The sequence below is a fragment of the Jaminaea rosea genome (assembly GCF_003144245.1).
Source record: "Jaminaea rosea strain MCA 5214 unplaced genomic scaffold BDZ90scaffold_1, whole genome shotgun sequence".
In the NCBI taxonomy this organism is placed as follows: domain Eukaryota; kingdom Fungi; phylum Basidiomycota; class Exobasidiomycetes; order Microstromatales; genus Jaminaea; species Jaminaea rosea.
The window spans coordinates 1,621,383-1,648,835 of NW_020289975.1; the positions used below are offsets into that span (position 1 = coordinate 1,621,383).

The window sequence follows — 27,453 nt, forward strand, 5'->3', positions numbered from 1 at the left end:
AAGCCTATCGTTGATGCTGATGGGGATAGAGTACACAGAGAAAGAGACACAGGGCTCGAGAAAGACGGGACACAAAGCGAAGCCAGAGAAAGAGCAGCAGAAGGATTGGAGCGAGTTATCGCGCTCACTTCTTGCTCTTCTTCTCTTTCTTTGCCTTCTTCTTGTCCTCCTTGGCCACAGTCTCATCTCCCGGCTCACCGCCATCCGACTTCTTTGCCGCCTTCTTCGCAGCCTTCTTCGCCGCCTTCGCTACGTCGTCCTTCGTCGCCTTGTCTGACGACTTGGACTTGGACTTCTTCTCCTTCTTGCCCTCCTTCTTTGATGACTTCGAAGATGACTTCTCCTTCTTGCTCTTCTTCTCGGCAGGGTCGACCGCCCCTGCTGCCTCGGGCATGGTGCCTGCCGCCTCCACTGCGCCGAGCTCCTCCTCGTCATCGCTGTCATCATCGCTGTCGTCCTTCTCTCCATCCACGTCCATCAAGTCACCACTGCTCTCCTCAATAGCGCGCAGTGCCTTGCTCATCGCATCGGCATTCTTGCTCGGCGGCTTGCCCGTCTCGTAGAAGGCCAGTCGCTCTTCCACCTGAGCGTTCATCACCTCGCCAAACTTCATCGAGGGCGAGTCGGAGAAGCAGTCGATCCTGCTAGCGATGGAGATCTTGTTTGCCAAGAAGCGCGACATGCGTCCCTTGTTCTTGGGTGCGGCGCGAGCAATGGCCGAAGCGTGGTAGATGAGGCCGTACTTGGGCGTGTTGCCCTTGGTCTTGAGAGCACGGAAGAGGGCCTTCTCTGCTCCGAGGATCTGAACTGTTGAGGCTGGGTACTTTGCGAGGTTGGTGAGCGAGCCAGCGTGCGAGATGAGGCGTGCTCCAATGATCTCGCCGACGAGGGCCGAGAGGTTGGGAGCCACAAGGTGCATCTTCTCGATAAGGTACTGCGGGCGAGAGGGGCAAAAGAGGGTTAGACTCGTTGACCAAAATGGCAACTGCAACGATGAGAAACGCCGCCGCCTTACCTTGTGCATGTTCTTTCGGTACTGGGCGAGGTTGACGACGCGGTCCGCAAAGGTCTGGATGTTAAGCATGTCCATCTCTCCGATCTCAGTTCCCATCGAAGCTCTTGAAGCATCAAAGATGTTTCTCGCCAGCGTTTCGTCACCCTCAAGAATCTCGGCCATCTCCTCAATGTCATCCTCCTTCAGCCTCTCCTTTGCCTGGATGAAGACGGCCAGCTTAGCGTAGAGCATGTTGTCATTGACAATCTTGACAAGCTCGGGGAAGTGCCAGCCGTACCATTCCCTGACACGCATGGCGAAGGTGTTGACATCCTTGTCGAGGGTGTCGAGGAGGGCAATGGCTTGAATGATCATGTTGTCTGAGCGGTTGACGTTGAACTTGACCTTCGATCGGGAGTACGAGTGGCCAAGACCGAGCTGCGCCTTGGAGAGGTCGCCTTGCTGCATCGTCGAGATCATCTTCTCTGCGTGCAGACGAAGGCCACGAATGAGCTCAAGGGTGGTCGAGCCAGTGTCGCAGCCAATGCCCAAGTCGGCAACGATGGCTGAGGCCAAACCACGCTCAGAGACACCGAGCGAGACGCCCTTGGTCTTCTTGCCGGAGGGGACGAGTGCCTGAGAAATCAAAGCCTTGAGGTGGTCATTGAGAACACCCTCTGAGATGTCGAGACAGCTCTGAAGAGCATCGACGGCGCTACGGAATGGGCTGAAGGAGAGGAGCTTGACCATTCGAGCAAAGTTGCCGATGTCGGCGGCCGCCTGCTGGACAGAGGCCACCTTGGAGCCGATCTCCTCGACTTGGGTGACCTGAAAGATGGCGCATCCCGTAGCGCACTCGAAGAGTACGTGAGTAGGGGCGGACATGATGGAGGTGGTGATGTGTAAGATAGGTGTATGCGGTACGCTGCTGAGGAAGAAGTCGTCTGGCGGAGAGGCAGCACTGAGCGGCGGCACTCATTCGACTTGGCCGCTCTCAGAATTTTAGCCTGCCCACACTGACAGAGGCGCGGCGAGAGATGAGCCATCATCTTCCGGTCCGACATTGTGGCCGTCTGATGCCCCCCCACGCTCGCACTCGCCTCTGGCCCGGCCCTTACCAATCGTCGTCAACCAGTGCACGCAGCGACCAATCGCACCTTCGCATCATCTCGCCCAATACCCCTCGACGCTCTCCCTCATCATCATGGCGTCCGCACCCTTGACCCGAACCGCCTTTGGCGCCCTCTCACGTTCATCGCTGTCTAGGGCCGCCACTCGCACCATCGCAGTGGCCCCCTCATCGACGCCATCGACTTCTCGCCTTCTCTCCTCCTCGTCGCCATCGCGAGCGGCAAAGCAGGGTGTCGCAGGTGACAAGGGTGAGTGCGCCGCGATGCGAGCGACTGGACATTGGCAACACCTGACTGACATTCTCAATTGACCTCTCCGCCCTCCGGTAGTCAACCCCTTCTCGCCCTTTCCTGAATCAGCCGGCTCGAACCCCGTGGACAAGTACACCGAGATCACCGCTGGCTTGCACGACTACGGTGCCTACATTGTCTCCTGCCTTCCCAAGTTCATCCAGCAATTCTCCGTAGTCAAGGACGAACTCACTCTCTACGTCCACCCTTCAGCCGTCGTTCCCACCCTGACCTTCCTGCGCGACCACACCCAAACGCAATTCCGTGCCCTCATGGACGTCTCTGGTGCAGACTACCCGACGAGAAGCCAGCGCTTCGAAGTTGTTTACCACTTGCTTTCCGTCAAGTACAATTCGAGGATCCGCGTCAAGACGTACGCCGACGAGGTGACGCCCGTGCCCAGTGCTACGGCCGTCTACAGGGCTGCGGACTGGTACGAGCGAGAAATCTACGACTTGTACGGTGTCTTCTTCCTCGGCCACCCGGACCTGCGTCGCATTCTCACCGACTATGGATTCGAGGGTCATCCGTTGCGCAAGGACTTCCCTCTGTCGGGCTACTCGGAGGTCAGGTGGAGTGAGGAGAAGAAGAGGGTCGTCACTGAGCCGCTGCAATTGACGCAGGCGTTCAGGAACTTTGAGAGTGCTAGCCCTTGGGAGCAGGTTGGGGAGGGAGAGAGGAGGACACCTAAGCAGTACACGCTTACCCCGCCTAAGCCCAAGGAGCCGGAGCAGGGCAAGAAGTAGGCCGGATTTAGCTGCCATAGCAAGCAGTCGAGGACGAAAGGATACGGTCGATGCATGGCAATGACTGAGGCGGTCTCATACAAATACATACAGGAATGACAGAATGATACGCGAATCTTTGGCCGTAACGCGCTCCTACTCCTCCACGCTGACATCCTCGCCCATAGCTTTAAGCTCAAGCACCTGCTCTACCTTTGCTTCGACCTGCTCCCACACCTCATCCTTGCTCTCCCAATCTGCACTGATCTCCAGGATGTTGCCTCGCTTCCTAAACGCCCTGACTACTTCCTCGACCTCCTTCGCAGCAGGATCAAATTCCTTCTCGGCCGATCGCTTCGGGAAGCGCTTGGTGAAGTCCTTGCGAGGTAAGTCGAAGAAGAGGGTCACGAAGATGGGGCAGAGCTTCGACTCGATAGCTTGGGCCTCGGACGAGGTGCGAGGGAACCCATCGACGACGAGGAGAGTCTCTTGCCCATCTTTACTGGCCTTGCGTGCTTCCTGAACCCGCTTGCTCAGGTCCTCAACGGATTGCACGTCCTCGAGGACCTTGAAGCCCTTGAACCTCTCTGGCATCCTGGTGGCCTGCGACGATTTGCCTGCTCCAGGTACGCCGACGAAACAGATGAGCGTCACCTCGTCGAGGCCAAATTGCGGTGAGGTGCCCTTCCTTGCACCCTTCTTCCTGTTGGCTTCCCCAGCCTGGTCGTCTTCCATGCGCACCTTGTCCCGCAACAGCGAGAACAAGGTCATACCAAATCCTAAGCCAGTGCCGAGGCTGATTGGGTACATGTAGCCTTCCCAGCCTGAGCGCGGTGGATGGTGTGGGTCAAAGCGTCGACGGCGTGATTGCTCATTGTTGCTACTGCTGCTGCTGCTGCCGTTCCTTGAGTGTCCTCTCGAAGGGGATGACGATGAGGGCGCAGGAAGAGGAGCCTTTCGCTGCAATTGCGGCTGGTGATAGGAGGAAGGACCGGCATGACGACTAGATGATGGAGAGTTATAGGGCGCGTGAATCGTCATCTTCACTCGTGAAGGGGAATGAGGAGGCGACGATGGCGGCGTTGCATGGTGACCACCGCTGCCAGGTGGTCGATGCAGAGTAGACGCTCTGCGAGCCAGATGGGATGAGGAAGAAGCTGAAGCTGACGCGAGCCCGCTAGAGCAGGAGGAGCTCCTTGCAAGTGAAGCCATGATGCTCTCCTTGGTGGTGATGATGCTCAAGACGGTCGTCGCTAACGACGCCGAATGACTCTTTGGTCGGTCGGTGTATATGAGGGGGAACTAGGGGAAAGAAGCTCCAATGCTCGACTATCAAGCTTTGGGTAAGGGAAGAGGCGCGAGCGCGGAGTGGCGGCCCAGCCCTGTGACGTCGATTCAGGGCGGACAGTCAAAAAGAGTCAAAATTCTCAGCGGACCGGCGACAAAACGCGGGGGGCGACAGAAAGAGGCAAGCAGGCCATCTGACCGCGCCGCAAGGCGCAGCGCAGGTGGAGACGACAGGGCACAGCCAATCATAGTGAAGGAGGCGGGATGAGGAGATGGTATGGCATGGCACGGCATGGCATGACGTGGCATGAAAAGCATGGTATACGTTCGCGCGCACACAACATCAAACGTCCTTTCTCGCTTCGACCAGCTCACCCTCACTCGACTGACGGCTGGTTGGTGATGCCTCCCCACCATGTCCCTGTCCACTCACTGGGGTAGCTACGCCCGTCCCTGCATTGCTGCTCGTCGTCGTGCCCGTTGGCTTTCCCTCTGAGTCCAATGCCATGCTAACCTCCTTTGCCGCCTCGAGCTCCCTCCTCAAAGCCTGCAGCTCCTTTTCGAATCGCCTGCCCCACACCTCGACGTAGTAGGATGCGCCATTCCAGACGCTCATCGTCAGGATGAAGATGAGGAACGTGGCAGATGCGAAGGATGAGCGATAGAAGATTACGGGGGCGGGCAGCGTGCATACGATGGTGTAGACCATCTGCAGCAGCATGAATGCTGGCTCCCTCGCTGCGTCTGGTACCTTGGCGAGGAGATTGGCAATGGCCCCTTTGCCTTTGCTGAGCGTCGAGTACGAGTTGATGCGTTCACCTGAGGCAATCTTCTTGCTCTTGCGAATCCCGATGAAGATGTAGTACGCCCACTGCCAGGCGGCGTAGAATACTAGATTGAAGAGGAAGGCAGTCCATGAGCTCAGCTCAGGGAGATTGTGCATCGCAGGGTATTTTGCCTCGACGATGTGGGCTGGCGTGAAGTGGCGGAGCGTCGTGAAGACAAAGGGCGGGTAGATGTGGATGAAGGTTGACGTCACCTTCTCGAGGGAGTGGAATACGAAGCTGTTGCGCCAGGTGATGACCGACCACGCTAGCGGCCCATGAGCGGCGCAGTAGACTATGGTGAAGAGGAAAGGAGAGGCGGGCCAGATCCAGATGAAAGCAAGAGCAGCAACGTTGGCAGCGTAGCTGAGAGAAAGGCGGCGAGGATGAGAGCATGTCAGCTCGGGAGCTTGGACATGTCTTGATGGCTCTCTCGCACTTACCAAAAGTCAAAGAGAAAGTAGTGCCACTTGAGGCGGGTATAAGTCCAAACGCGTATCGGCAGGAAGAAGGCGCTCTGAAGGGTATAGACGAGTGGAACCCACTCTGGCCGAAAAGCAAAGATGAGGGAGGAGGCCACCAGATTCATGACACCGACGAGGAAGGACAGCTTGTCTCTCAGCCGCACGTTCTTTGCGTCTGTCCATCTCGCGTTGAGCTTATCGACTCGATCTGAGACCTTGCCTCGCAGCTTGGTGAGCTCCTTCTCCAGAGCTTTTATCTCCTGCTTGCTCCTCGCCCTCTTGACTAGATTTTCTCTCCTCGCTCTTGCCTTGAGCTTGACATCGTTGACGTAGGGACGGAATCGTCGTTCTGCCCAATCGAGACGTGGATTGACATAAGTCTCGAGGAGGTCGGCGAGGGGCATGCCGCTGGGAGCAGACGTGAGGAGGTCGGGTCCGTCGAGCAAATCAGTGGATGCCATTGAGCCAAAGGAGTTGGAGCGAGAGAGAGCAGGGGTCATGCTCCGTCTCGTTGCTGGACTCGACGGTGAGGATGCCGGATCGGCCATGGCGATGGTGGCGAAGATGGATGGCGATGCGCGTGGTAGTTGGCAAAAGATTGAAGAGCAAGAGTGAACGCGGCACGAGAGCAAAGTCACGTCGGGGATTCCTCGCTCGACGGACCACGTCGAGGTGGAGTCGGAGTGCGACTCGGTCCGTCAGTCCGCCCTGCCTGCCGCCGCCTGGTCGACACCGGCAACTGCGTCCTGGCATCATCATCCGGTCCTAACCCCCAATTTGATTCACAACATTTCAAATGGCCGTCACTACCGCCAATGGCAGCCCCGCAGGTAGGGCTGACGTTGGACTGGGCAGACCATCATCTTCGTCTGGCAAGCCGACGACCTTGACCACATCCCTCTCCCTCTCCGGCTCCCTCTCATCGTCATCCTCTCAATCACTCTCCCCGCTCCCCCTCGCACGATCCGAGTACTCATCAGCCGCCCATGCATTCATTCAACGCAACCCGCTCAAGTCCCTCAAGGATCTTGAAGAGGCGCGACGACTGCTGTTCGCTGTCATCACATTCGAGGATCCAGTCCGCAAGCTCGAAGGATGGACGACGCTGAGGGAAAAGGTCGTCATTCTGTGGATCACCTTGCTGGTCAGCATATGGAAGAAGGAGCACGGTGTTCTGAGCTTTGACGAGCTCCCAACGGCTACTCGTGAGCTCCTGAAAGGCTCGACCAGGGCGGAGAGCTTCCTGCCCAAGCTTGTTTCGGAGGTGCTCCTCAGCTGGGCGCAGTCAGCATCCGATGTCGATTCCCTCCGCTCAGCCAATCCGACCATTGAAGTTGGCGCAGACGCTTCAGGTGTGGCAAAGAAGCAGCTCTACGCCTCTTTACCCTCGAGCGTGGCAGCTAGTCTCGTAATGGCCGCTCTCGGCGTAGAGGAGGCAGCCGGCAACTCGACATCTACTGGCCAATCTACACCTTCTCCATCAGCAGTCCCCATCGCACGGTCGCTCGCTGAGACACTCCTTACGGCTTACACGAACGCACACGATGCGGACAGCAAGACTGCGAGTGCTCTCGCAGCATATGGCAGAGTCATGGAGCTCTACGCTGTGCACGTCCTGGGTGTGCGCTGCGGCCAGTGGGACTACGCGGATCAAGTCGTTAGGCTGAGCCTGCTGGAGGATGAAGCTAGAGCGGTGAGTACGTGCCCCGATTCTAGCATCGTCAGCTCATTGACTGACCAATTCTCTGGTGGTCACTCGTAGAGACTCCTCCTTGCCCTCAGCCGTGCCCAAACACACATCGTCACCCGCCCGCAACGTCGTGCCTCTGCAGCGCTTGCACAGCAGAAGGCCTACGAGGCAGAAAAGCAGCGCAGAGCCAGCGAGGCGAAGACGAGAGCCGAAGCAGAAGCGGAAACGATTGATGCTGCCTCAAGTACAGCTGCTGGGCCATCGAAAAGAGGTGGCAAGACCTCGCGTCCGCGGGCAGGAAGACAGAGCAGCCACGATGACGGCTATCTTTCGGGCGCATCTACGGGGCCTGAGTCATCGCACGCTTCAGCGGCCGAGTCGGAGGGTGAGGGCACATCATCTCCTTCCTCGTCCAGGAGGAGCAGACCACGCAGCAGCAACGGCTCTCCGACGGACGAAAAGTCAGGCTTCGCGGCTACTCGGGCCAACCTGAGTCGAGATATTGCAAAGAACCGGCAGAAGGATGAAGCTCACTCTGCGTCCAACGACACATCTGGTAGCTCTTCCGTAGCGGCTAGATCTCAGGCCTCGTCCGCAACGTCGAGGACCTCCTCAGGCTCTCTGACCCTCCTTCAAACATGGCTGAAGGCATTCAAATCGCTGAACCTCCCGATGATGGTTTCTGTCCTCGCTCCCATGATCGTGCTGCTCATGAGCGTGAGAAGGCTGATGCTCAGGAGAGGGGGAACCGGCGTGGCGGAGGGCCGTCGAGCAGCAGTGAACAGTGCTCGAGGCGGCAGAGGTGGCGAAAGGGGAGAGCAGGGAGCATTGATGAAGGCTCTCGGCAGATTGTGGGCTACAGCAAGGATGGGTACACAAGTCACGTATTTGTAATCAGGCGTTTCGAGAGGTGTTGATGGAATCCAAGGTGCAAGCAGTACCGAGTTGCGTCTTTGCAAGATGATCCTTTGGCAGGTGGCGCAGAAGGGGCTTCGACGCATGGTAGCTTGGCGTCGTTGACGTGTTCGCTTGTTCAGGCAATCTCACGCCATGACAACCCAAACAAGGATGTCCATGAAGCCAAGCAGAAGTCGGGGTACGGCGGCGCCTGTCCTTGGCTCTCGCTGCATCGCATCCCTCCCCGTGCGTTTGGCATCTGGGCCGGGCTTAGACGCGCAAGTGCAGGCCTTGGCTACCCTCGTGGGCCGGCCTTGGCGCGACGACGAACAAGGCATCGCGAGCGATGGCAGTTCCATCGAGCGATGACCTCGCGCACGTTCCTAACAGGCTGTTCCGACTCTCGATCATGGTAATGGTCTTGTCTGACCTCAATAGCAATGACGTCGCGCGTCTTCCTGTTTTTCCCTTTCTCTTCCCGGCCAGGCGAGGCGAGGCGAGGCGAGGTGAAGGAGAACGCATGAGCGGGCGGGCGGGGGTGGGGGGTGCCAATGCAAGCTGAGCTTGACGGCTGCACGGCAGCTCGGCACTTCCTTGTCCATGAGAAGGTCTAGAGCTAGGTCCGCCCACGACGATTGAAGGAGGCGCGATCGAGCCAAGGCCAAGGCTCTAAAAAAGGGCAGCATGACAAGCAAAGGCTGTGCACGCCAGAGCAGGCAGGCAGTAAGGCACACAATTTTGGAGTCACGGCGTACGGGAGCTTGAGCCAAGCTAGCGGCTGCGCGGACGCCGAGAAGAGGAGCAAAGAGGAGGCCAGGGGGAAAGAAGGAGTGTGGGCTTGTGCACGCGAGCACCACTGCCCAATTGACGGCGGCGTTGACCAGTCGCCGTACCGCGCTGCTGCCCTGCCCTTGCGGCTCGCTCACTTTTTCGGAATATTCAACCTCAATCTCATTGAGGTCCGCAATGATCAGGAGCCGGGTATGACGCCGCTGACTAGAGCAGCGAATATAAGGCTGAATGAGCTGCGATGACTACCCATTCGTATCTACCATCCATCCATCCACCATGAGACCGTGCAATGTACTGTCGAGACTGGCATCCCTCCTCGTAGCCGCGGCTGTCGCTCTTCCGTCCTCCACAGCCGCCACATCGTCGTCGCTCCATGAATTGCACAACCTGGTCCGACGAGCTTCCGCTGGCTCCGGCGCACCCAATGCCTCTCTGGTGGACACAGCTCGCATGGGTCTGCTCTCCTCACAGCGTGCCTCATGGGAGCAGGGCACAGCGCAGTCAGCCCTACTCGAGTATGACGCAGGATCATGGAGCGTATTCGCTGGCGGGCATGGGAACGGTCCTCCGTATAGACCGGGATTTCAGCCGTCTAAGACCCCCGACGGTGTCCCCTTGGCTGTGCTCAGCATGGCCTACCACTCCGCCACAGCGCAGGACGGCATGGGCAAGCTGGGAATGAGCATCACGGGCGACGAGAACATGACCGACGGGTCAGCCCTCGACTCGGCTTCTTGTGGTGAAGGGGTGCTTCTTGCTGCTTTCGTGGCGAAGCAGATCAATGCAACCCGAGGCTTCTGGATCAACGCGGCGCAGGATCAGCTCGACTATGTGCTGAACGAAGCGCCTCGCACCGAGGCTGGAGCCATCTCCCACCGCACGCGCACCGTGGCTCTTTGGAGCGACGCAGTCTACATGATGCCGCCTTTCCTTGCTGCTTATGGCCTGTACACCAACAACCAGTCTCTGTTGCAGACGGCGTACGATCAGATTCGTCTCTACAGGCAGGCAATGCGTTTTCCTGATGGGCCTGGCGAGGGGCTTTGGGGTCATATCCTGGCTTACAGCGCAAATGGAACGGCGAGGTGGTTGGATGGGCAGGCGTGGACAACTGGAGAGGGGTGGGTCGCGGCGGGAATGCTGAGGACGCTAGCCAGCATTGCGCAAAGCCCGTACTCAACGCAAATGGCCAGTCAGAAGGCGGATCTTGTGGCGTGGACCAAGGAGTGAGTGCGAGTGGAAGCGACCGCAGGCCGAGTGAGGACCTTTTCGCTGACCATGCCGATTGCTCAACCTCTAGAATCCTCGACGCCTCTTTCCCCCTGCTCGACTCCTCGAGCTCCCTCTTCCACAACTACATGAACGACACTACCACCTTCCGCGATACGGCGGGCTCGACTTTCCTTGCTTACGCGGCATACCGCCTGGCATCGATGAGCCCGAGCGACGATACTCACCTCGCTGCAGCAGAGAAGATCTACCAGGCGACCCAGGGCCAGCTGACGCGTATTGGCTCGTACTTGACTCCTGTCGTCAACGCGCTCGACTTTGGTGCGCAAGGAAGCACGAGTCCTGAGGCGTTGTCATTTACTATGCTGCTCGAGGCAGCGAGGAGAGACTATCACGCAGGGAATGTCACGGGCGTCGATGGGCCGGGTACTGGGCGTAATGGAGCGATGCCTGGCATCAAGGGCGGGGTGGCCGCGCCTGTACTGGTCGCTGCGGTCACGGCTACACTGCTTCTGCTCCTGTCGTAATCGTCGCAGTGATATGGGAGCTGCTGGCATGCTCTCGATTCCTCTCATAGATAGATAGGTGCTTGTTTGTTGTACAATACATATGTTCAGCCGCCATCTGGGAGAAAGGAGTGAGGAAGTAGCAAAAAGGCGTGAAAGCCAGATTCACAGCCTGCAGCCGTCTGCAGCCGATCAGCTGCATCAGCGCGTCGACCCCACATCCACTCACCCTTGGACCCTCAATCGTCCCTCCTCGTCTCTAAGCCACCAGCATCCATGGGCGAACGTCTCACCCTCACCTACTGCACTCGGGGTGATGTGCCCCTGCGAGTGGACATCTACCCCTTCACTCCCGCGACATCGACGACATCGAAATCCTCGAGCTTCCCGCCTCCTTCGCCCTTCATCCTTTACCTCCACTCCTCGCCCAGAAATCCCTTCTTTGCAGGATCTCGCCGCCTCGTTCCTCCATGGCTGCTTGCAGTGTGCAAACAGAAAGGCTGGCCGCTGCTGTCAGCAGACTACAGGCTGGCACCAGAGGCAACGCTCGCCGACTCGTGGGAAGATGTTCGATCGCTGTGGTCCTTCATTGCGGATCAGGGAGCCATGAATTGGTGTATCACGTCGGCGGGCGGGGGCAGTGAGGCCGATTCGGGGGCAGTGTCACTTGCTGATGGATTCCAAGCTCTACAGCAGCGAGGAGGCGTCGATGCCACCAAAGGCTGCGTCGTCGCCGCTGGCGGGGCTGCCTACCTCGGAGCCCTCGGTGGAGCCCTGCTGAGACCGGCACCCGTGTCCCTCGTCCTCACGCACCCAATCCTTGACCCGGCCTCTACCTGGTATACCACGCCATCACCACCGCTTCCTGCGACACCAGGGAGCAAGCGTCGAACCAAGCGGCTCGAGGCGGTCCTCGCCCGTGCCGGCCAAGCGGACAAGGCCATTGTAGCCGCCTCGGACCTCGAGACGTACGAAGACCAGCAGGACAGCAGTAAAAGCAGTAGCAGCAACAGTAATACCATCTTTGGCTGGGATCCCTCTCGATGGCGCTCCCGCATGACATCCCGCAGCAAGGAGCGTCCCGGCCAGATCCATGGAAAGGAGCGCTCCTCACTTTACGCAGCAGTCCGACGAAGCGGGCAGCTCCCGCAGATACTCCAGCCACCATATCGCCTCGCAGACGTCGTGGCAGGCAAGTGCGGCGTAGCGAGCAACATACCTTACCCGCCGCTGCTCCTCCTCTCAGCGGGAGACGACGAGTACATTGACCCTCTCGGCGCCGCTCAGTTCCTCAACTCCCTCCGTGCTGCTGACCCGGCGGCTGCGGTGCTCGACCGCCTGCTGGAGCGCTCCCTCGCACACACTCAGCGAGGTGGCTCTCCCCGAGATACGGTGCCTATTGCCACGGCGAATGCCAATTCGACCGCAAAGCACGGCGGAGAGCTCTTCGATCCCACACGGCGCTTTTTGCAGCGTGTCGTGCTGGACAGAAGGGCGAGACATGGCTTCGACATGCTTGTGGGGAGGGACGATGAGCGTTTCGCGGGGGAGTTCGATGCAATTGAGGGGTTTCTGGCAAATTGGATTCATATGGCTTCGCTAGATGCAAAGGGGCGAGGGAGCGGCGAGGGCTCGACGAGCAAGGGTGCAGGGAGGGTGGCGAAGCTTTGACGCGGCATCGCGATGGCTAGGTTGAGACGAGAAACAGGAGGAGATGCACACATCATACACGCAAGCAAGTGCAGACGTCTGTAGCGAATACGAGGCTGACATTTACAGTCTAACGAAATGCTACGAGGGAGATGAGGGGAGATATAGATGAGATGACGACGGGAGCACATGGACTGATCCGTTCCTGTCCTTGGATTGCTGTTGTCTGCGATTTAATCGCGTTACGACATGCCCATGCCTTTGCGGAGAGCCTTGATGAGCGCGCCAGACGCCACATCGCCATCGACCGACCAGACAGCCGATCCACCGAGCCCTGCCTGCTGGACGAAGGCGCCCTTGTCGTAGAGAGAGTCAGGGTCGTCGTAGGTGATGACCTTGTTGCCATTGGCGAGGTAGGGTGTGTCCGAGCAGTCGTCCCAGTACTTGGTGAAGCCAGATCCAGCAATGAACTCCGAGCCAGAGAGGCTGAGCACACCCTGAGAGACGAGCGAGGCGAAGTTGACCTGGCCATCGCCCGAGGTCAGAGCACGGCGATCAGCTGCCGTCTTGGTCGCGTCGTAGCGGGCAGAGAGAGGGCGAGCGTAGTGGCGAGAAGCGAGCAGAGCATTGGGGTCCGAGAGGGCCAGAGAGTCGACGTCCATGTCACGGGTGACGAGCTTCGTCTTGGACGAGGTAGAGACGTAGCCGTAGAAGGGGGAGCCCAGGATCATCTTGTTCTTAGGCATGCCAGCAGCAGCCCACTGCTTGACGGCGGCGGCGGCCGACGCACCGGGCTGGGTCGAGTTGCCGCACAAGTTGGCCAAGGGGGCGTTGGGACCAGGCGAGGAGCTCGAGCCCCAGACGTCGTAGTTCATGATCATGATGTAGTCAAGGGCTCCTGCAGCACGCGCGACACTTGCGACCGACTGACCATTGCTTGCAAGCCAAGGGGCTTGAGCAACGGCGGCGGTGATGATGGCTTTCTGGGGAAGTCCAGCGCGGAGGGCCTGGAGCAGAGTCTGGAAGTTGGCCGTATCTTGAGGGCTGTACGTGCCGGCGGCGGCGTTGTTCGGGTACTCCCAGTCGAGATCGATACCGTCGATGCCGTATGTGTTGTAGAGACTGAGGACGCTCTTGACGAACTTGGCCCTCATCGTATCGCTGGCTGCAGAGGGGCTGAAGCCATTTGACTGACCCCAACCACCGATGGAGAGCAAGATTTTCGAATTGGCAGCGTGACCGGCCTTGATGAGACGCTTGAGCATCGTTCCGCTCGAGTCCGAGAGAGAGACGGTGCCGTCCGAGTTGGGCACGGCAAAGGCGTAGGCCATGTAGCTGTACTTGGTCCAGTCGATCTTCTCGGGGGGCAGAGTGCCAGAGACCCACTCCGGCCAGTAGCCGCCCATGGCAAGGGCAGTTGACAACGGGGCCGAGGAGGAGGTCGTCTTGCTGCCAGATGCAGAGGTCGATGTCGTCTTTGCAGCCGCCGCAGTGGTCGTGGCCTTTGCTGCAGAGCTCGTTGCCTTGGTCGAGGTTGCCTTGGTTGAGGTAGCCTTGGTCGTGGATGCCGACTTGGTCGTGGACGAGCCGGCAGCCTTGTTTGCACAAGTGCCCCTCTTCTTTGAGCGACCATTGGCGTCACGGCGGCGATGGCCAGAGAGGGCGGCGACGTTCTTGATGCGTGCTCCACCCGGGACGAAGTTGCGTCGGGATCGAGTAGGGCCAAAGAGTCCGCCGAGAGACTGAGCACCACCACGGCGATGTACGGCCGAGGCTGACGATCGAGGCTCGAAGGCCCTCTCGTCAAGAGACTGTGACGCGAAGCCGCGGGCGGGCAGTACAGCCTCGGGCTCCAATGAGGGGGTAGCAGATACGGTGCCTACAACTGAGGCAGCAACTACTGCAGCGACGTAAGGAAGGAAGCGCATGATTGGTGAGGTGGAAAAGTTGAGGAGGAGTAGGAGGGCGAGGAAGAGGAGGTGTCTAGTGAGGAGGGAGCGTGAATGTCGTCAAGACGTGAGAAGGTGGATTCGTAGCACTGTCGTGGACCAGCCAAGCTCGTAGTTGTGAACGCTAACGTGGGTCGTAAACGTAGCAGAGGAGACCTGCTCCTTGCGTGATGGTCGTTAATGGATAAAGGGAGAGAGAAGGGGACGACGGCCGGGCGTGCACAGCAACACCGCGACGTGTGAGTGGGACAAAGGGAACGAAAAGGGAGGAGAGTGACGCTAAAGGTGGGGAAAAGAAGAAAGGCAAGAAGCGACGGCGTCCTCTCGATCCCATATTAAGACCTACGCAAAGTTGACGACATCTCTCAAGCTCGATCCGAAAAGGCAACCTGACGTTCGCCAACATCTACCCGCCGCCGATGCCAAGCAGGTGGCCTGTGGGAGCATTTGGCGGTCTCACGGCGAAGACGGCGACTAGTTAGGTTTGACCGGAAGCAAGCCTCTCGCTCGACGGCCGGCTGCCAGGCTGTGCTCAAGTGAGGATGAGGTACCATTGACTGCCGTAGAGGCCACACGAGCTGACTTGATGCTGATGCTGCCGTTGCATCGGCTTTGCGTCGAAGAGAGAAGTTGTCGAGTGACGAGCATCGTCCAACGCGGTCCGTCACTTCAAGCGTTCAAGCCACGCTCAAGTCCGCGCCGCCGCGGCAGACTTCGACGGCCTGCCCGCCCGCCCGCTTTCGTCAGTCAACTCGATGGTCAGCGCTGGCGGCGGCGGCAACGACATCGAAGAGGAAACCGAGAAACGTCGAAGAGAGCTTAACAATTGGCCCACCATAAGTCAGGTCGAGGATGACAGCGACTGGTCTCGTTCTTGCTAACCACGTTGCTGAGCCAGGGCAATTGTCAACGTCCAGCGCAGCGGTCAGGGTCCAGAACGCTCGCCCTGTTTCACTCGCATGCTCGAACCCTGATCGAGGTGCTGTGATACCTGTCTCTCGACGGGAGATAGCAAAGTTCTCGCCAGGAAGCACTCACACCTCCGACATCGAATCGAATCGTGATGCTTCAGGGGCCGCGCCCGCTTCTGGCTTCGATCCGATTGCGTGGTTCGATCTCTGGGGGGGATGTGGCCGTCGCTGCTCGCCTTGGACTGCCGTGTTGAAAGCGGCGGGCCGTCGTTGAGCGGGCGTCGTTGAATTTGGCATCCAGTCGCCCTCTCGACTCCACACGCAGCTCCGGATCATAGGCCGTCCCGTGCCTCCCTCCCCTCGACTCTCGACCCCGCAAACAAAAGGACGACTCCTTGCTTGGCTTGCCTTTCTCCCCCTTTCCTTGCCAACATCGCCTCGCCTCAACCAACGATCTCTCCTCGATATCACCTCGATCTACATCACGACGCACTTCCACAACATCACATCTCGACTTCTCGACTCCACAGACGCATGAACGTCCCCTTCCCCTCCGCTGCTGAAGGGGCAAAGACGACGTCGTCCGGCCCTGGCATGTCCATCGAGATACCGAGTCGTGGCAGTAGCAGTGCTTCATCGTCAGAAGAACGCAAAGAGCAACAGCACGGCATCGGCACAACCGCGTCAAGTGGCGGCAGCGCCTCGCATCCCAACATTACTACCGCTGCCGGACGCAGCTTCCACCATCATCCTCGACAGCCTGGACCATCCTCCGAGGGTTACTTCTCTGGCTCCCTCAGCAGCAGCACAAGTAGCGGCGCACCTCCTCGCACGCCTGGGCAGCAGTCTTACCGAGGCCACAGTCGCAACGTCAGTCAGAGCTCTGCCATCTCTGCCCTCTCCAAGTCGCATCCCATGACGTCTAGCCTAAGTGGGCCAGGAGCAGCTCAGCCGCCACCAAGCGCGATGCCTGACTGGGGCGCTCACTCAGGCGACTGGCATGGTGGTGCAGCCGGTGGATTGCCCAGCCCCAGCACTCTGACCGACATTCTCCTTGGCTTGCACTCGACTCTCTACGGCGCTAAGCGTAGCCCGGAGGAGATCCGCGAGATGGTCTGGCGTTACTACGATGCCGATGCTGCCTTCGAGAGTCCCCTTCTCGCTGCAAAGGGGAGAGAACAAGTCGCCAACCAATTCATCATGGCTTTCGCGCTCCCTGGCATGGATGTGACCTCTGAGCTGCGGGACGTCATCTGCAGCGACTTCGAATTCGATGGCACACGAGCAGGCATCATCGACCAAACGATCTCGGTTACCTTCTTGCCTTCAATCTTTGGCTCAGACGACAGCGTCCCTCCCAGCGCTGCTGGCAATTCTCGTGACCTGTCAGGCCACCACTCGCATTCTGCCCATCCAGCTGGCATCACACCGCACCCCTTCGCAGACTACCGTACGCCGGGAGCGTCAGCATTCGGTCATGCACAGCACAGTCCAGTGACACCGTTCACATTGAGTAGCTTGTGGGCTGGCGGATCTTCTCGACCTCATACTCCCGGGGGCGGCGGCGGCGGCGCCAGTAGCATGCGCCCCTTTACTACTCCAGCCCCCCGTCAAGACTCCGGTGGCTCTCTGGACGAGGACACCAATCATGGACTGCCCCCTTCCACCGTCTTTGCATCAGCTGAGCAGACTGGCGGAGGCAGCGTGTCTCGATTGAAGATGCCAACGGACGCTGTCACGCCTCATTGGGCCCATGAGGGCGGACTGGGCAGAGGCACCGTCGCCAATCTACTCTGGGGGCTCTTTCATCCTCGAGCGATGCTCAAGCGTCTTTGCACCATCAACCTTCGCCTGATGAGCCGCCTCGAATTCAACGATGCCGGACACATTGTCCGCCACGAAGACACATGGGGCGTCAGAGAGACCATCGAGGGCACCATTCCCTTTGCCTCACTCCTGTACGCTCTCGAGCGCCGAGTGGTCGGCTACATCACATCCTGGGCAGTCGACAAGGGCTTCTCCCTTTCAGCCGCCCTCCACCATCGCGGCGCCCTCACTAATCAGCCTCATGGCACCGACGCTCGCGGGGATGAGGTTGCCCTGTATGACCGCAAAGACCACGACTTCACAGCCAATGACGCAGCTCATGCCCTCCTCGGCCGCACGCCGCGCGGGTCGACGTTTATGCAGCACGAGAATTTCCAGACCATCTCGAGATCTCGAGCGCCGTCACCTACGCGATTCGGCTGGGGAGGATCGCAGAGCCACTCTGGCACGCCCTACGTCACCGGTACACGCAGCCGGGCCCGCTCTTCTGCTAGCCTATATGGGTCGAGGGCGGCGAGCTCGGACAACCTCGTCGGGATGGCGAGCAGTGGGGGTGGTGGGTCGATGCCGTACTTTGGCACAGCGACTGGGTATGAGCGCGGCGCAGACAAGGAGCTGCCGCCTGACAGCTCTGCCCGCTATCGCGGTGCTTTGAACAAGCGCCTCGACGGTGGCAGGTCGAACAGCATTACGTCTGCACCGCCGCACGAACTGGCCGGCTCTGCCTTTGCCAGCGACGACTTTGTGCGCAAGGAGCGCGACTCTAGTGTGCCCTGATAAGACGGGGACAATAAAACTCTCATAGCCTCTAATCTATTTTATTCCCGTGTAGTAGCATCGTTCTCCAAAATATCCATTTGAGTCTCTCCTCGTCGCGCGTGGGAGGTCCAAGGGGAGTGTAATGAGGTCGTCGCGGGCGGCGAAGGGCGGTGGTCGCGGAGAGAGCCCAAGTGGAGAAGAGCAGCTCGTCTCGAGGACCGCGCACGCTTGAGCCCGTCGGTCCTCGAGTCCACGTCAACCTCTGAGCCTGTCTTTTACTAGCATCATCACCGTCCGATTGCAAAGATGCAGACTACAACGGCAGATATGAAGGTCGATGACGAGGGTAAGATTGACGAAGGTCTCTACTCGTGAGTTCAGCGTTGCAGAGTGAGGACGGAGAGCATATACTCACCCTTTGCGCCGCCACTCCCTCTCACTGACTCGCTCAGCCGTCAACTGTACGTCCTCGGGCACGATGCCATGAAGAGAATGGCGACCAGTAACATTCTCATCGCTGGCATGAAGGGACTAGGTGTCGAAATTGGTGAGTGCCACTGAAATGTGCAGCCGATGCAATCGAGCAGCAGCTCATCCTCCACCCCACCTCGCACCGCCTGTCTGATCCTTTCGCAGCCAAGAACATCTGTCTCGCAGGTGTCAAGTCGGTCAACATTTGGGACCCGGCACCGATCCAGATCAGCGACTTGGGAACTCAATTCTTCCTTCGCCCAGAAGACCTCAAGGCTGGCCCAGGAGGAGCGCCCCTCTCTCGCGCCCAGGCGACTGCCCCACGCCTCGCAGAGCTCAACAGCTACGTGCCCGTACGAGCAGTCGATGAGCCTCAGCTCACTCGGGAGGTCTTGTCACGATACCAGGTCGTCGTATTGACCGATGCGACCCTCAAGCAGCAGCTCGAGATCAATTCCCTGACCCGGGCTTCGGGCTCGACGCACTTCATTGCGGCGGATGTGCGAGGGCTCTTTGGCTCGGTCTTCAATGACTTTGGAGAGAAGTTCGTCTGCACAGACCCGACCGGCGAGCAGCCTCTGAGCGGCATGATCGTGTCCGTTGCATCGGACAGTGAAGGATTGGTGACGACGCTGGATGAGACGAGGCATGGGCTCGAGGACGGAGACTACGTCACCTTCTCCGAGGTCGAGGGAATGCAGGGTCTCAATGGCTGCGAGCCTCGCAAGGTCACAGTCAAGGGTGAGCAGCGGATCACCGATTGCAGAGCATAGCAGGAGAAGCTGACTATTGCATCCCGCCTGACACTCCCAGGACCGTACACGTTCACGATCGGAGACACGTCCAGCCTTGGGACGTACAAGAAGGGCGGCATCTTCACTCAAGTCAAGATGCCCAAGATCATCAACTTCAAGCCCCTTGCAGACAGCATCAAACAGCCAGAGCATCTCATCTCGGACTTTGCCAAGTTCGATCGTCCTGCCTCGTTGCACGCAGGCTGGCAGGCGCTCAGCGCTTTCATAGACAAGAATGGGCGACTGCCCCGCGCTCGCAATGCGCAGGACGCAGCAGAGGTCATCGCATCGGCGCAGCAGATCTTTAAGACGGCAGGAGAGGAGGGCGAGCTTGCGGAGAAGGTTGTTCAGGAGTTGGCATTCCAGGCCACGGGTGATCTGTCGCCCATGGTCGCCTTCATTGGTGGCTTTGTAGCGCAGGAAGCCCTCAAGGCTTGCAGTGGGAAGTTCCACCCGCTCGTCCAGCACCTTTACGTCGACTCGCTCGAGTCGCTGCCGGACTCAGTACCCAAGCTTCCTGAGAACGAGTTTGCACCAACGGGCTCACGCTACGACGGCCAGGTTGCCGTCTTTGGCAAAGCTTTCCACGAGAAGCTCACCAACGTACGTCAATTCCTAGTCGGATCGGGGGCCATCGGATGCGAGATGCTCAAGAACTGGAGCATGATGGGCATCGCGAGCGGGCCTCAGGGCGCCATCGACGTCACCGACATGGACCAGATCGAGAAGAGCAACCTCAACAGGCAATTCCTGTTCCGCTCGAAGGACATCGGTGCCTTCAAGGCGGACACAGCTGCGGCTGCGGTGGCGGAAATGAATCCAGACCTCAAGGGCAAGATCATCAGCCATCAGGACCGCGTTGGCCCAGAGACGGAAGACGTCTACGGCGACGACTTCTTCGAGAAGCTCACCGGCGTGACGAACGCGCTCGACAATGTGCAAGCGCGTCAGTACATGGACCGTCGCTGCGTCTACTATCAGAAGCCGCTCCTTGAGTCTGGTACGCTGGGCACCAAGGCCAACACTCAAGTCGTCGTGCCCCACCTCACCGAGTCATACTCGTCATCGCAGGATCCCCCTGAGAAGTCGATTCCCGTCTGCACGCTCAAGAACTTCCCCAACCAGATCGAGCACACCATCCAGTGGGGCCGTGAGCAGTTCGACGACTATTTCGTCAAGCCTGCGGAGAACGTGAATCAGTACCTCACTCAGCCCGACTACTTGCAGACGGTGATGGCAAGCGGCAGCAACCAGCGCGAGCAGCTTGAGCAGATCAAGGAGTTCCTCGTCGACTCCCGTCCGCTCACATTCGACGCCTGCATTGTCTGGGCGCGCCTGAAATTCGAGGAAAACTACAACAATTCGATCCGCCAACTCCTCTTCTCCCTGCCAGAGGACGCGACCACGTCGACTGGCCAGCCCTTCTGGTCAGGCCCGAAGCGTGCGCCTAAGCCCATCACATTTGACGCTCAGGACCCGATCCACATGGAGTACATCGTAGCTGCGGCCAACTTGCACGCCTTCAACTATGGCCTGCGCGGTGAGACGGACCCGGCTGTCTTCCAGAAGGTCCTCTCCAACGTCATCGTTCCCGAGTTTACGCCGCGCTCCAACGTCAAGATTCAGATCAACGAGAACGAGGCCCCCGCCACGAACCCGACCAACGATCCCTCGTCCAACGTCGATCTGACCGAGATCGCCTCAAGCCTGCCCTCTGCCGGCTCTCTTGCGGGTCTGCGCTTGACCCCTGCTGACTTCGAGAAGGACGATGACTCGAATCATCACATCGACTACATCACCGCCGCGTCCAACCTCCGTGCGATCAACTATAGCATCGCTCCCGCTGATCGCCACAAGACCAAGGGTATCGCAGGCAAGATCATTCCTGCCATCGCCACGACAACTAGCATGGCTACTGGTCTTGTCTGCCTGGAGCTCTACAAGCTGGTAGACGAGAAGCGCGATATCGAGCAGTACAAGAACTCCTTCGTCAACATCGCCCTGCCATTCATGGCCTTCTCTGAGCCCATTGCTGCTCAAAAGCTCAAGTACAACAGTCCCAAGGGCGAGCAAACCTGGACTCTCTGGTCTCGCTTTGATATCCCCGGCAATCCGACGCTGCAGGAATTCATCGACCACTTCAAGCGCGAAGAGGGACTGGAGGTCAGTATGGTCTCCAGTGGGGTCTCTATGCTGTACAACTCGTTCCTGAACCCGGCCAAGATGAAGGAGCGCAAGGGGTTGAAGATGAGCGAGCTTATCGAGCAGGTCAGCAAGAAGCCGCTTCCTGCTCATGCGCGCTATGTCGTTATGGAGGTGATGTGCGATGATGAGGAGGGGGAGGATGTGGAGGTGCCGTATGTACGAGTCGAGGTCAGGAGCTCCTAAATGCGGACACGCGGGACATGGATATGCGATTGCCACTCTGCGCAGAGGAGAATAGGATTTAGAGCAGAGCAAGAGGCCTGAAGCAGAGGCTGTGCTCTATTCAGCGTCCAGCGCCATCTGGCTCGAATTGTTCTCTAGATGTCGCAATTACCACCACCCATGCGACCTGCTTGACCCCTACCAAGAGAAGGAATGCCCATCACACTGTCATCCACTGGACTGTAGCGCACCCTTGCCTCGCCTTTCTCCGTCCTCGTGCCCGACTTGAGCTCTATTTACATGAAGCGCTCCACCCTTTAGAAGCCGAGCAACCACAACAGCAGCCAGAATAGCGCTGGCGGCCACGCAACGATTGCCAAGTCGACGATGAAAGCCGGCGGGGGAGCAGCTAGGATCTCCTCTGCTTCCGTCGTCGACGATGTTGCTGCCTTCCTATTGCGCCTCCAAAGCGGGCGCAGCCGCCTCCGCACGGGCGCGACGAGCCATGCTGTGGGTGACCACCATGGGGCAAGGGTGATCGAGTGGCGATGCAGGGGTTGCTGGCCTTGACGCCTTCTTCTGCGTCGACGCTTGCTACGTTGAGCTGGGGAGCGAGAGTCCTTGTCCTTGAGGTCGCGACGCTCCTTCTCTAGCTCACTAGCGTGCGCTGAGCGTGACGCACCACGAGAGCGAGAGCGAGAGCGCGAGGCGTTGCCGCTGTCCTGACGGTGGGAGGACGGGGCGCCCTGCTCCACATCTTCATCGTCGAGGACGAAGATGGCATTGTTGTTGTTGTTGTTGCTGCTGGCGCGACTTGCTCGCCGTGAGTGACCTCTCGAGCTACTCCCACTCCCGCTTCCACTGCCACTGCTCCCAGACGCTTCAGCTGAGTGACCTACTCCTCCCCTGCTCTGGCTACGACGATGTCCGTTTCCAACCTCTTCGCGGTACTCGAAGACGACATCCTCCGCGTCGGCGGCTCGGAGTGGATTCTCGTCTTCATCGTCCTCGAAGACGCTGTCGTCACTGTAGTTGTCTTCGCTAGACAAGAGATCCGACGAGTCACTACTTCCATCCTTTTCGTCGGTCTCTTTGCGGTGCGAGCCACCAGTGGAGCGACTGCCCAGTGTCGTCAAGGGCAAAGATTCAACGTCTCGCTCCGCTTCGTCATCCCTGTACCTGCCTGAGCCCGATGTGGGGGCAGCTGCTTCCTGTAAAGCGCTCTTTGCGCTCCTTGCTAGTCCTGATAGACCGCCTCCAGCTGAGCCCGCCCTCCTCGCTCTTCTCAGTAGCGCTACCCTCCTGAGGAACAGGCACACTGCTGCCCCTGCCACGATGAAAGGATACCAGAACGCCCAAGTCATGAGCTGAGGAGGGAGCTCGCACGCAAGATACTCGATACGAGTCCGAGAATGTAGCGGGGCGACACCTCCTCCGCCCAGTGGAGGCTGTTGATCCTGCCACATGGACAGCCTTGCAAAGCCTGGCCTATTGACTCCCGATGTGAGTGAGAGAGCTGGTACCGTGAGCTCGGGCACGTCCACTGATGATCCTCCAGGGCCGCCCTTGACGCCTTTGTGCAGGTGATGACATACATCGTGGTCATCCGCCGTGAATACCACGCTAGGCTGCACCTTCTCCAGGATGAAGCGCGACCATTGCTCCCCAACCAAATTCTCATATGTACCCTCCGCGTTGGTTCCCGGCACGATACGCGGGGCAGAGCTGACTCTCCGGATATTGGCAGGCTCAACAGGCTGAACCCCCGGAGGTAGGTTGCGAGCTCCTGCCGTGCTGCTACTGCTACCGCTCTCTGCGCTGTTGCCCCCTGGCGGCAAGTCGCAGGACGTCTCCTCGTTCGGATCGCGCCAGAGGGGCACATGCGTGAAGAGGATTCTCGGCACTCCTCTGTCTTGTGTCTTGGCCAAGCTGTCCAAGAACCACCATGCCCCTCCAAAACGCCAGTCTGCTTCTGATCCTGGTCTGCCCGGCGGTGAAGGGTCGGCAGCGAAGGGGTCCCGCCCTTGGCGTTGGAGGGAGATAACATCCGTCGTGTCAAGTAGGATGAGCTCGGCGACCGTGGTTGGACCAGACCCGTCTGGCAGCGTCACATTGAGTGGCACACGCGCATGCATGCTGTGTCTCTTGGTATGCTCCACCTTTGTGCTGTACCGGCTCTTCTGCTCCTCGCCCGGTCTCAAGACCCTCTGGCTCATACTGGCCAGAGGAGGTGAGATAGCATCTGCGTCCCACCCAAAATCGTAGACCTGGGTGCCATACAGCTCCTTGAACTTCCATCGAGTGTATTCCCTCGTCTGAAGCTCCCAGTAGCGCTCCTTTCCCCTCGGTGGTTGCCAGGTGGGCGGAGGGTCGAGGGTGACATCGTGGTTGCCCGCGGTGTAGAATGTGCGATTTGCCCTGTCGCCATCGTTGGTGGGGAAGAGGCGGTCAAAACGGTCATACAAGCCGGGAAGGTCATCCTGCACGTAGTAGAGACGGCCCATGTCCGTCAGATCGCCGAGCCAGACGGTAGCCGTCCAGTCCTTGGCTGGACCGTTGCCTCCTGGTCGGCGGAGAGCGCGCCATACTCGTTGGAGGAAGCGGTCGGTAAAGGTGCGCAGCAGAGGGATGAAGGGGACGGCCAACTTGCTGTAGGAGGGGTGAGGCATGCCGTTGAGGATCTGTGGGTCGGCGAGGACGAGGATCTGCGCGTGCGATGTGAGGAAGCACGATGCGTGAGCTATCCAGGCCAAACAAATTGGACTTGGTGAAACAGACGCACCTGTATCGGAGCCCTCGCAGCATCGTGACTCAACTCGTTCCTACATCTGCGAGCATAAGGCCAGAGATTGCCCAGTTCGATCGAGTAGACGCAGAGCGCGATGATGAGTCGCAGCACCTGGATCGTTGTTGGCTGCTTGAGGAGATTGTCTCTCACGAAGCGGTTTCGTATTATCCATGATGCCGATGATGAGGGAGAGGAGAGTGCCGATGCAGAAGAGACTTCGCCGCTGCCCCCCAGAGCGGGTGCCATGAAGATGCAGAGGGAGATGAGGCGTATGAATGCTGCGATGAGGGCGTGGTGCTGCGAAATCAGGTGACGCGGGCGGGTGGGGCAGGCGACCTGCGCTCAACTTTGACGCGCTCGTCGTGGTGGTGGTGGTCACTCTAGTCGCCTGCAGCTTCAAAGCCACGCCATGCGATAGAGAGAAAATGCAAGTGAAGGAAGTAGAGATAGAAAGAGTCTGGTGAACTCAACACCGAGTGCCCTGCTTCGTCCTTAGCTGCCCCGAATAGATCACCGCGCCTGCCGGAAGGACAAACGAGCAGCGGCGCCACATCGACTGGCAGCAGCCACGACGCGGTCCAAGTCCAACTCGAGGGCGAGTCCGTGCGGCGGCGGCAACTTGAGCAAGGTGCGGAACAAGACCAAGGAAGAGGAAGAGAGCAAGGGGGAAAAAGACACACTTGCGCTTCTACTCTCGTTACCATCAGATAGCAAGGACACGAGGAGCCAACATGGCTAGAGGCAACGCCAGCAAGAAACAACGAGCACTTGCGGCAGCCATGTTCGATGGACAAGAGCCATCGCCGGAGCCACTGCCTCGAGGTTCCCACACAGCTCAACTCCTCTTCCATACCTCAGTGCACTCGATTCTCCTCGCTCTCTCCTCCTTCATCCTCCCCGCTCACCGACTGGCCACTCGTGATTCTACGCCAAATTTCTCCTCGTCCGCCACCCTAGGAGTCCTCGCATCCCTCTCCCACTACTTCACCCTCCCGGCCAGTCCAGAGGCCACCGCCAAGCTGGTGAAGCTGCAATGGGGCACCTTACAGGCCTTGCTACTCACGCAAGCATGGGCGTGCATCAGGCTTCAAAGATGGTACGACCTCGGAGCCGCTATCGAAGCAGGAGACAGTGAAAAGGCAGAAAGGCTCAGTGGTGGCCGCCGTGCTGCTGGCGCACGAAGATCAAGGGGGATCGCGGCTGGCCTGATTTCGAATCTGGGAGCAGAGGGCTTCATGGAGGGGTTGGAGCAGTTGACCTTGACGACGCTGACCAACTTGCCTGTGGCTTGTGCGGCCATCTACGTGACCGTGGTACTGCTCGGCGCGCCGGTGATGAGCGACATTACGGCTACGTTGCAGCTATCGCTGGGCGTGGGGCTCGTCGTGGCCTTGCCGCTTCTCAACGTCTTGCCAGCGGATTTAGCAGAGTGGGCAAGGGTCGTGGGGACATTCAGGTAAGAGTCGAAAGCTAGCAGGTCACGCAGGTCGGTGGACGGGACTAATCACCACTCTTCGGATTCGCTCGCAGCACCCGCTCCCCTCGGGAACGTCTGCTTCTCATTCAGACGATCGTTCCTCTCGCGACAAGCTTCCTAGCTTCAGCGGCCCTCAGCTTCGACCACGGCAAGGCCTGGCTGAGCTGGCCTATCCCACCCCTCGTCGGTCTCTTTGCCGGTGCTATGCTCGGCAATGTGGTGGGGACTGTAGACTATCTTCTGAGATGAAAATGAGTAATGGAGACGCAGACCCCGATCGAAGCACCTAAGGGGATTGCTGGGGAAATGGGCCTGGCCCGTGTGTGATGTTGTCCTCTTCCGATTCATCAGCGCGAGCTCTGCTATAGGACAGGAAAGGGGTGTGGGGCAGGAGAAGAAAACGTATAAAGAGAGGAGAGGTAGGAGTGAAACAGCTGCTGGTGTTACAGAGCAGGCTGGATGACGTAGGAGATGTGAGGTGGTGGTAGGGTAGGTGTATGCGACACGATGGCGATGGCGCCCAAGGCAACGAGACCGTGAACAGCAGAAACGAAGGAAAGCCTGCCTTGCTGGGTGCGTCACATGCTGCGTCGCCAAAGGAATGAGGAGCGTGTCGATTACGAGCACTGCGTAGCGGAGGGAAGGGTGCGGGCAGCTCAGTCAGCGGCTGGACTCCTGCTTCGATCCAACGCGAGCGCTACTCACCGCCGGGGCGTCCTGCGAACGGGTGTTGAGAATAAGGGCGACGATGAGCCCGTACAGACCCAGGACCTCGGCGAAAATGAGAATGAGAATCTGTGTAGCGAGAATGGTCAGAGGTCAGCTTGACTATCACACCTGGCACCTTTACCCGTGCACCCACCATTCCAATGAAGAGCCTAGGCTGCTGCGCAGTCCCACGCACACCGGCGTCGCCGACAACACCGATGGCGAATCCTGCTGCGAGACCAGAGAGACCGACGGAGAGACCAGCGCCGAGCTGAATGAAGCCCGAGTACAAGGTCATGGGCGACTTGAGGTCACCGGAGATGAGGACGGAAACAACGAGGCCGTAAATGGCAATGATACCAGCCATGACTACGGGGACAATGCACTTGATGAGGAGGTCAGGGCGCAAGACACCCATGGCCGAGATACCGACACCGGACTTGGCTGTGCCGTATGATGCGCCGAGACCTGCGAGCGAGGAGGAGGCAGGGTGTGATGGTGGTCAGATGTGCACGAGGTGAGGTTCAGGGGTTGGCTCGTGGCGGGACATGTACGTACAGGTGAAGACGATGGCTGCCGTCACGCCCATGGCTCCAAAGAAGGGAGCGTAGACGGGGCAGAGCGGGTTGACATCGTTGGAAGCGAGAATCTGCGACATCTTTGCGTCGTTGGTGTGGTGGTGATGGTAGTGATGAGGAGGTTAGACGAGTCGAAGCGCTGACCAGATGGCGACGGCGGTGGAGCTCGAGTCGACGTCGACCAGCGAGCCAAGGCCAGCCCAGCCCGCCTGCCTGCCTGCCTGCCCGCTCCTCGCTCGCCCCGTCCCCCCCTCTCTGAGAGACTCGTCGTCGGAACGGAGGCACCGGCTTGACGCCTTGGAGATGAATGGCGCTGAATTTTGGACGGAAGGGCGAAAGGCGGC

At 59.1% G+C, this 27,453-nt stretch overlaps 14 protein-coding genes across 14 annotated transcripts; 7 read left to right on the forward strand and 7 right to left on the reverse strand.

The window, feature by feature from the left end:
* Positions 1-124: 124 nt before the first annotated feature.
* Positions 125-1,879, reverse strand: BDZ90DRAFT_215984 (putative SIK1-involved in pre-rRNA processing; the record flags this gene model as incomplete). The annotated part of the gene is made up of 2 exons (XM_025504252.1): positions 125-934; positions 1,016-1,879. The coding sequence occupies 2 exons, from the start codon at positions 1,877-1,879 to the stop codon at positions 125-127; spliced, it is 1,674 nt and encodes a 557-aa protein (XP_025365188.1).
* Positions 1,880-2,186: 307 nt separating this feature from the next.
* Positions 2,187-3,140, forward strand: BDZ90DRAFT_211157 (putative NADH-ubiquinone oxidoreductase 30.4 kDa subunit mitochondrial precursor; the record flags this gene model as incomplete). Its single annotated transcript, XM_025504097.1, has 2 exons — positions 2,187-2,373; positions 2,455-3,140. Coding segments are annotated over 2 exons (873 nt in total), but the record flags the coding sequence as incomplete, so codon positions are not given.
* Positions 2,990-4,457, reverse strand: BDZ90DRAFT_229595 (hypothetical protein). The gene has a single exon (XM_025505131.1). The coding sequence runs from the start codon at positions 4,350-4,352 to the stop codon at positions 3,297-3,299; it is 1,056 nt and encodes a 351-aa protein (XP_025365190.1). The 5' UTR covers positions 4,353-4,457; the 3' UTR covers positions 2,990-3,296.
* Positions 4,458-4,569: 112 nt separating this feature from the next.
* On the reverse strand, positions 4,570-6,332 carry BDZ90DRAFT_229596 (hypothetical protein). Its single transcript, XM_025505132.1, has 2 exons — positions 5,695-6,332; positions 4,570-5,617 (listed from the first exon to the last, which is right to left on the reverse strand). Exons 1-2 carry the CDS (start codon positions 6,261-6,263, stop codon positions 4,771-4,773), a joined length of 1,416 nt encoding a protein of 471 aa, XP_025365191.1. The 5' UTR covers positions 6,264-6,332; the 3' UTR covers positions 4,570-4,770.
* A 55-nt stretch (positions 6,333-6,387) lies between these two features.
* On the forward strand, positions 6,388-8,516 carry BDZ90DRAFT_18130 (hypothetical protein). The gene is made up of 2 exons (XM_025503778.1): positions 6,388-7,408; positions 7,478-8,516. The coding sequence occupies exons 1-2, from the start codon at positions 6,512-6,514 to the stop codon at positions 8,297-8,299; spliced, it is 1,719 nt and encodes a 572-aa protein (XP_025365192.1). The 5' UTR covers positions 6,388-6,511; the 3' UTR covers positions 8,300-8,516.
* Positions 8,517-9,254: 738 nt separating this feature from the next.
* On the forward strand, positions 9,255-10,944 carry BDZ90DRAFT_229598 (Six-hairpin glycosidase). The gene is made up of 2 exons (XM_025505133.1): positions 9,255-10,320; positions 10,395-10,944. The coding sequence occupies exons 1-2, from the start codon at positions 9,371-9,373 to the stop codon at positions 10,849-10,851; spliced, it is 1,407 nt and encodes a 468-aa protein (XP_025365193.1). The 5' UTR covers positions 9,255-9,370; the 3' UTR covers positions 10,852-10,944.
* A 100-nt stretch (positions 10,945-11,044) lies between these two features.
* Positions 11,045-12,612, forward strand: BDZ90DRAFT_18266 (hypothetical protein). The gene has a single exon (XM_025503791.1). It carries the CDS (start codon positions 11,107-11,109, stop codon positions 12,499-12,501), a length of 1,395 nt encoding a protein of 464 aa, XP_025365194.1. The 5' UTR covers positions 11,045-11,106; the 3' UTR covers positions 12,502-12,612.
* BDZ90DRAFT_235905 (glycoside hydrolase family 18 protein) lies at positions 12,225-14,051 on the reverse strand. Its single transcript, XM_025507276.1, has 2 exons — positions 13,137-14,051; positions 12,225-13,046 (listed from the first exon to the last, which is right to left on the reverse strand). The coding sequence occupies exons 1-2, from the start codon at positions 13,884-13,886 to the stop codon at positions 12,723-12,725; spliced, it is 1,074 nt and encodes a 357-aa protein (XP_025365195.1). The 5' UTR covers positions 13,887-14,051; the 3' UTR covers positions 12,225-12,722.
* A 395-nt stretch (positions 14,052-14,446) lies between these two features.
* On the reverse strand, positions 14,447-14,925 carry BDZ90DRAFT_18269 (hypothetical protein). Its single transcript, XM_025503792.1, has one exon. The coding sequence runs from the start codon at positions 14,833-14,835 to the stop codon at positions 14,554-14,556; it is 282 nt and encodes a 93-aa protein (XP_025365196.1). The 5' UTR covers positions 14,836-14,925; the 3' UTR covers positions 14,447-14,553.
* Positions 14,926-15,538: 613 nt separating this feature from the next.
* On the forward strand, positions 15,539-18,036 carry BDZ90DRAFT_229600 (hypothetical protein). The gene has a single exon (XM_025505134.1). The coding sequence runs from the start codon at positions 15,875-15,877 to the stop codon at positions 17,942-17,944; it is 2,070 nt and encodes a 689-aa protein (XP_025365197.1). The 5' UTR covers positions 15,539-15,874; the 3' UTR covers positions 17,945-18,036.
* A 143-nt stretch (positions 18,037-18,179) lies between these two features.
* Positions 18,180-21,647, forward strand: BDZ90DRAFT_272998 (ubiquitin-activating enzyme E1). Its single transcript, XM_025508786.1, has 4 exons — positions 18,180-18,297; positions 18,379-18,473; positions 18,563-19,138; positions 19,211-21,647. The coding sequence occupies exons 1-4, from the start codon at positions 18,233-18,235 to the stop codon at positions 21,577-21,579; spliced, it is 3,105 nt and encodes a 1,034-aa protein (XP_025365198.1). The 5' UTR covers positions 18,180-18,232; the 3' UTR covers positions 21,580-21,647.
* On the reverse strand, positions 21,646-24,797 carry BDZ90DRAFT_277043 (hypothetical protein). Its single transcript, XM_025508974.1, has 2 exons — positions 24,341-24,797; positions 21,646-24,263 (listed from the first exon to the last, which is right to left on the reverse strand). Exons 1-2 carry the CDS (start codon positions 24,590-24,592, stop codon positions 21,876-21,878), a joined length of 2,640 nt encoding a protein of 879 aa, XP_025365199.1. The 5' UTR covers positions 24,593-24,797; the 3' UTR covers positions 21,646-21,875.
* A 746-nt stretch (positions 24,798-25,543) lies between these two features.
* On the forward strand, positions 25,544-25,894 carry BDZ90DRAFT_229603 (hypothetical protein). The gene has a single exon (XM_025505135.1). The coding sequence runs from the start codon at positions 25,582-25,584 to the stop codon at positions 25,804-25,806; it is 225 nt and encodes a 74-aa protein (XP_025365200.1). The 5' UTR covers positions 25,544-25,581; the 3' UTR covers positions 25,807-25,894.
* Positions 25,895-26,440: 546 nt separating this feature from the next.
* Positions 26,441-27,189, reverse strand: BDZ90DRAFT_257665 (V-type proton ATPase proteolipid subunit; the record flags this gene model as incomplete). The annotated part of the gene is made up of 4 exons (XM_025507977.1): positions 26,441-26,449; positions 26,529-26,618; positions 26,686-26,999; positions 27,090-27,189. 4 exons carry the CDS (start codon positions 27,187-27,189, stop codon positions 26,441-26,443), a joined length of 513 nt encoding a protein of 170 aa, XP_025365201.1.
* Between the last annotated feature and the right edge of the window lie 264 nt (positions 27,190-27,453).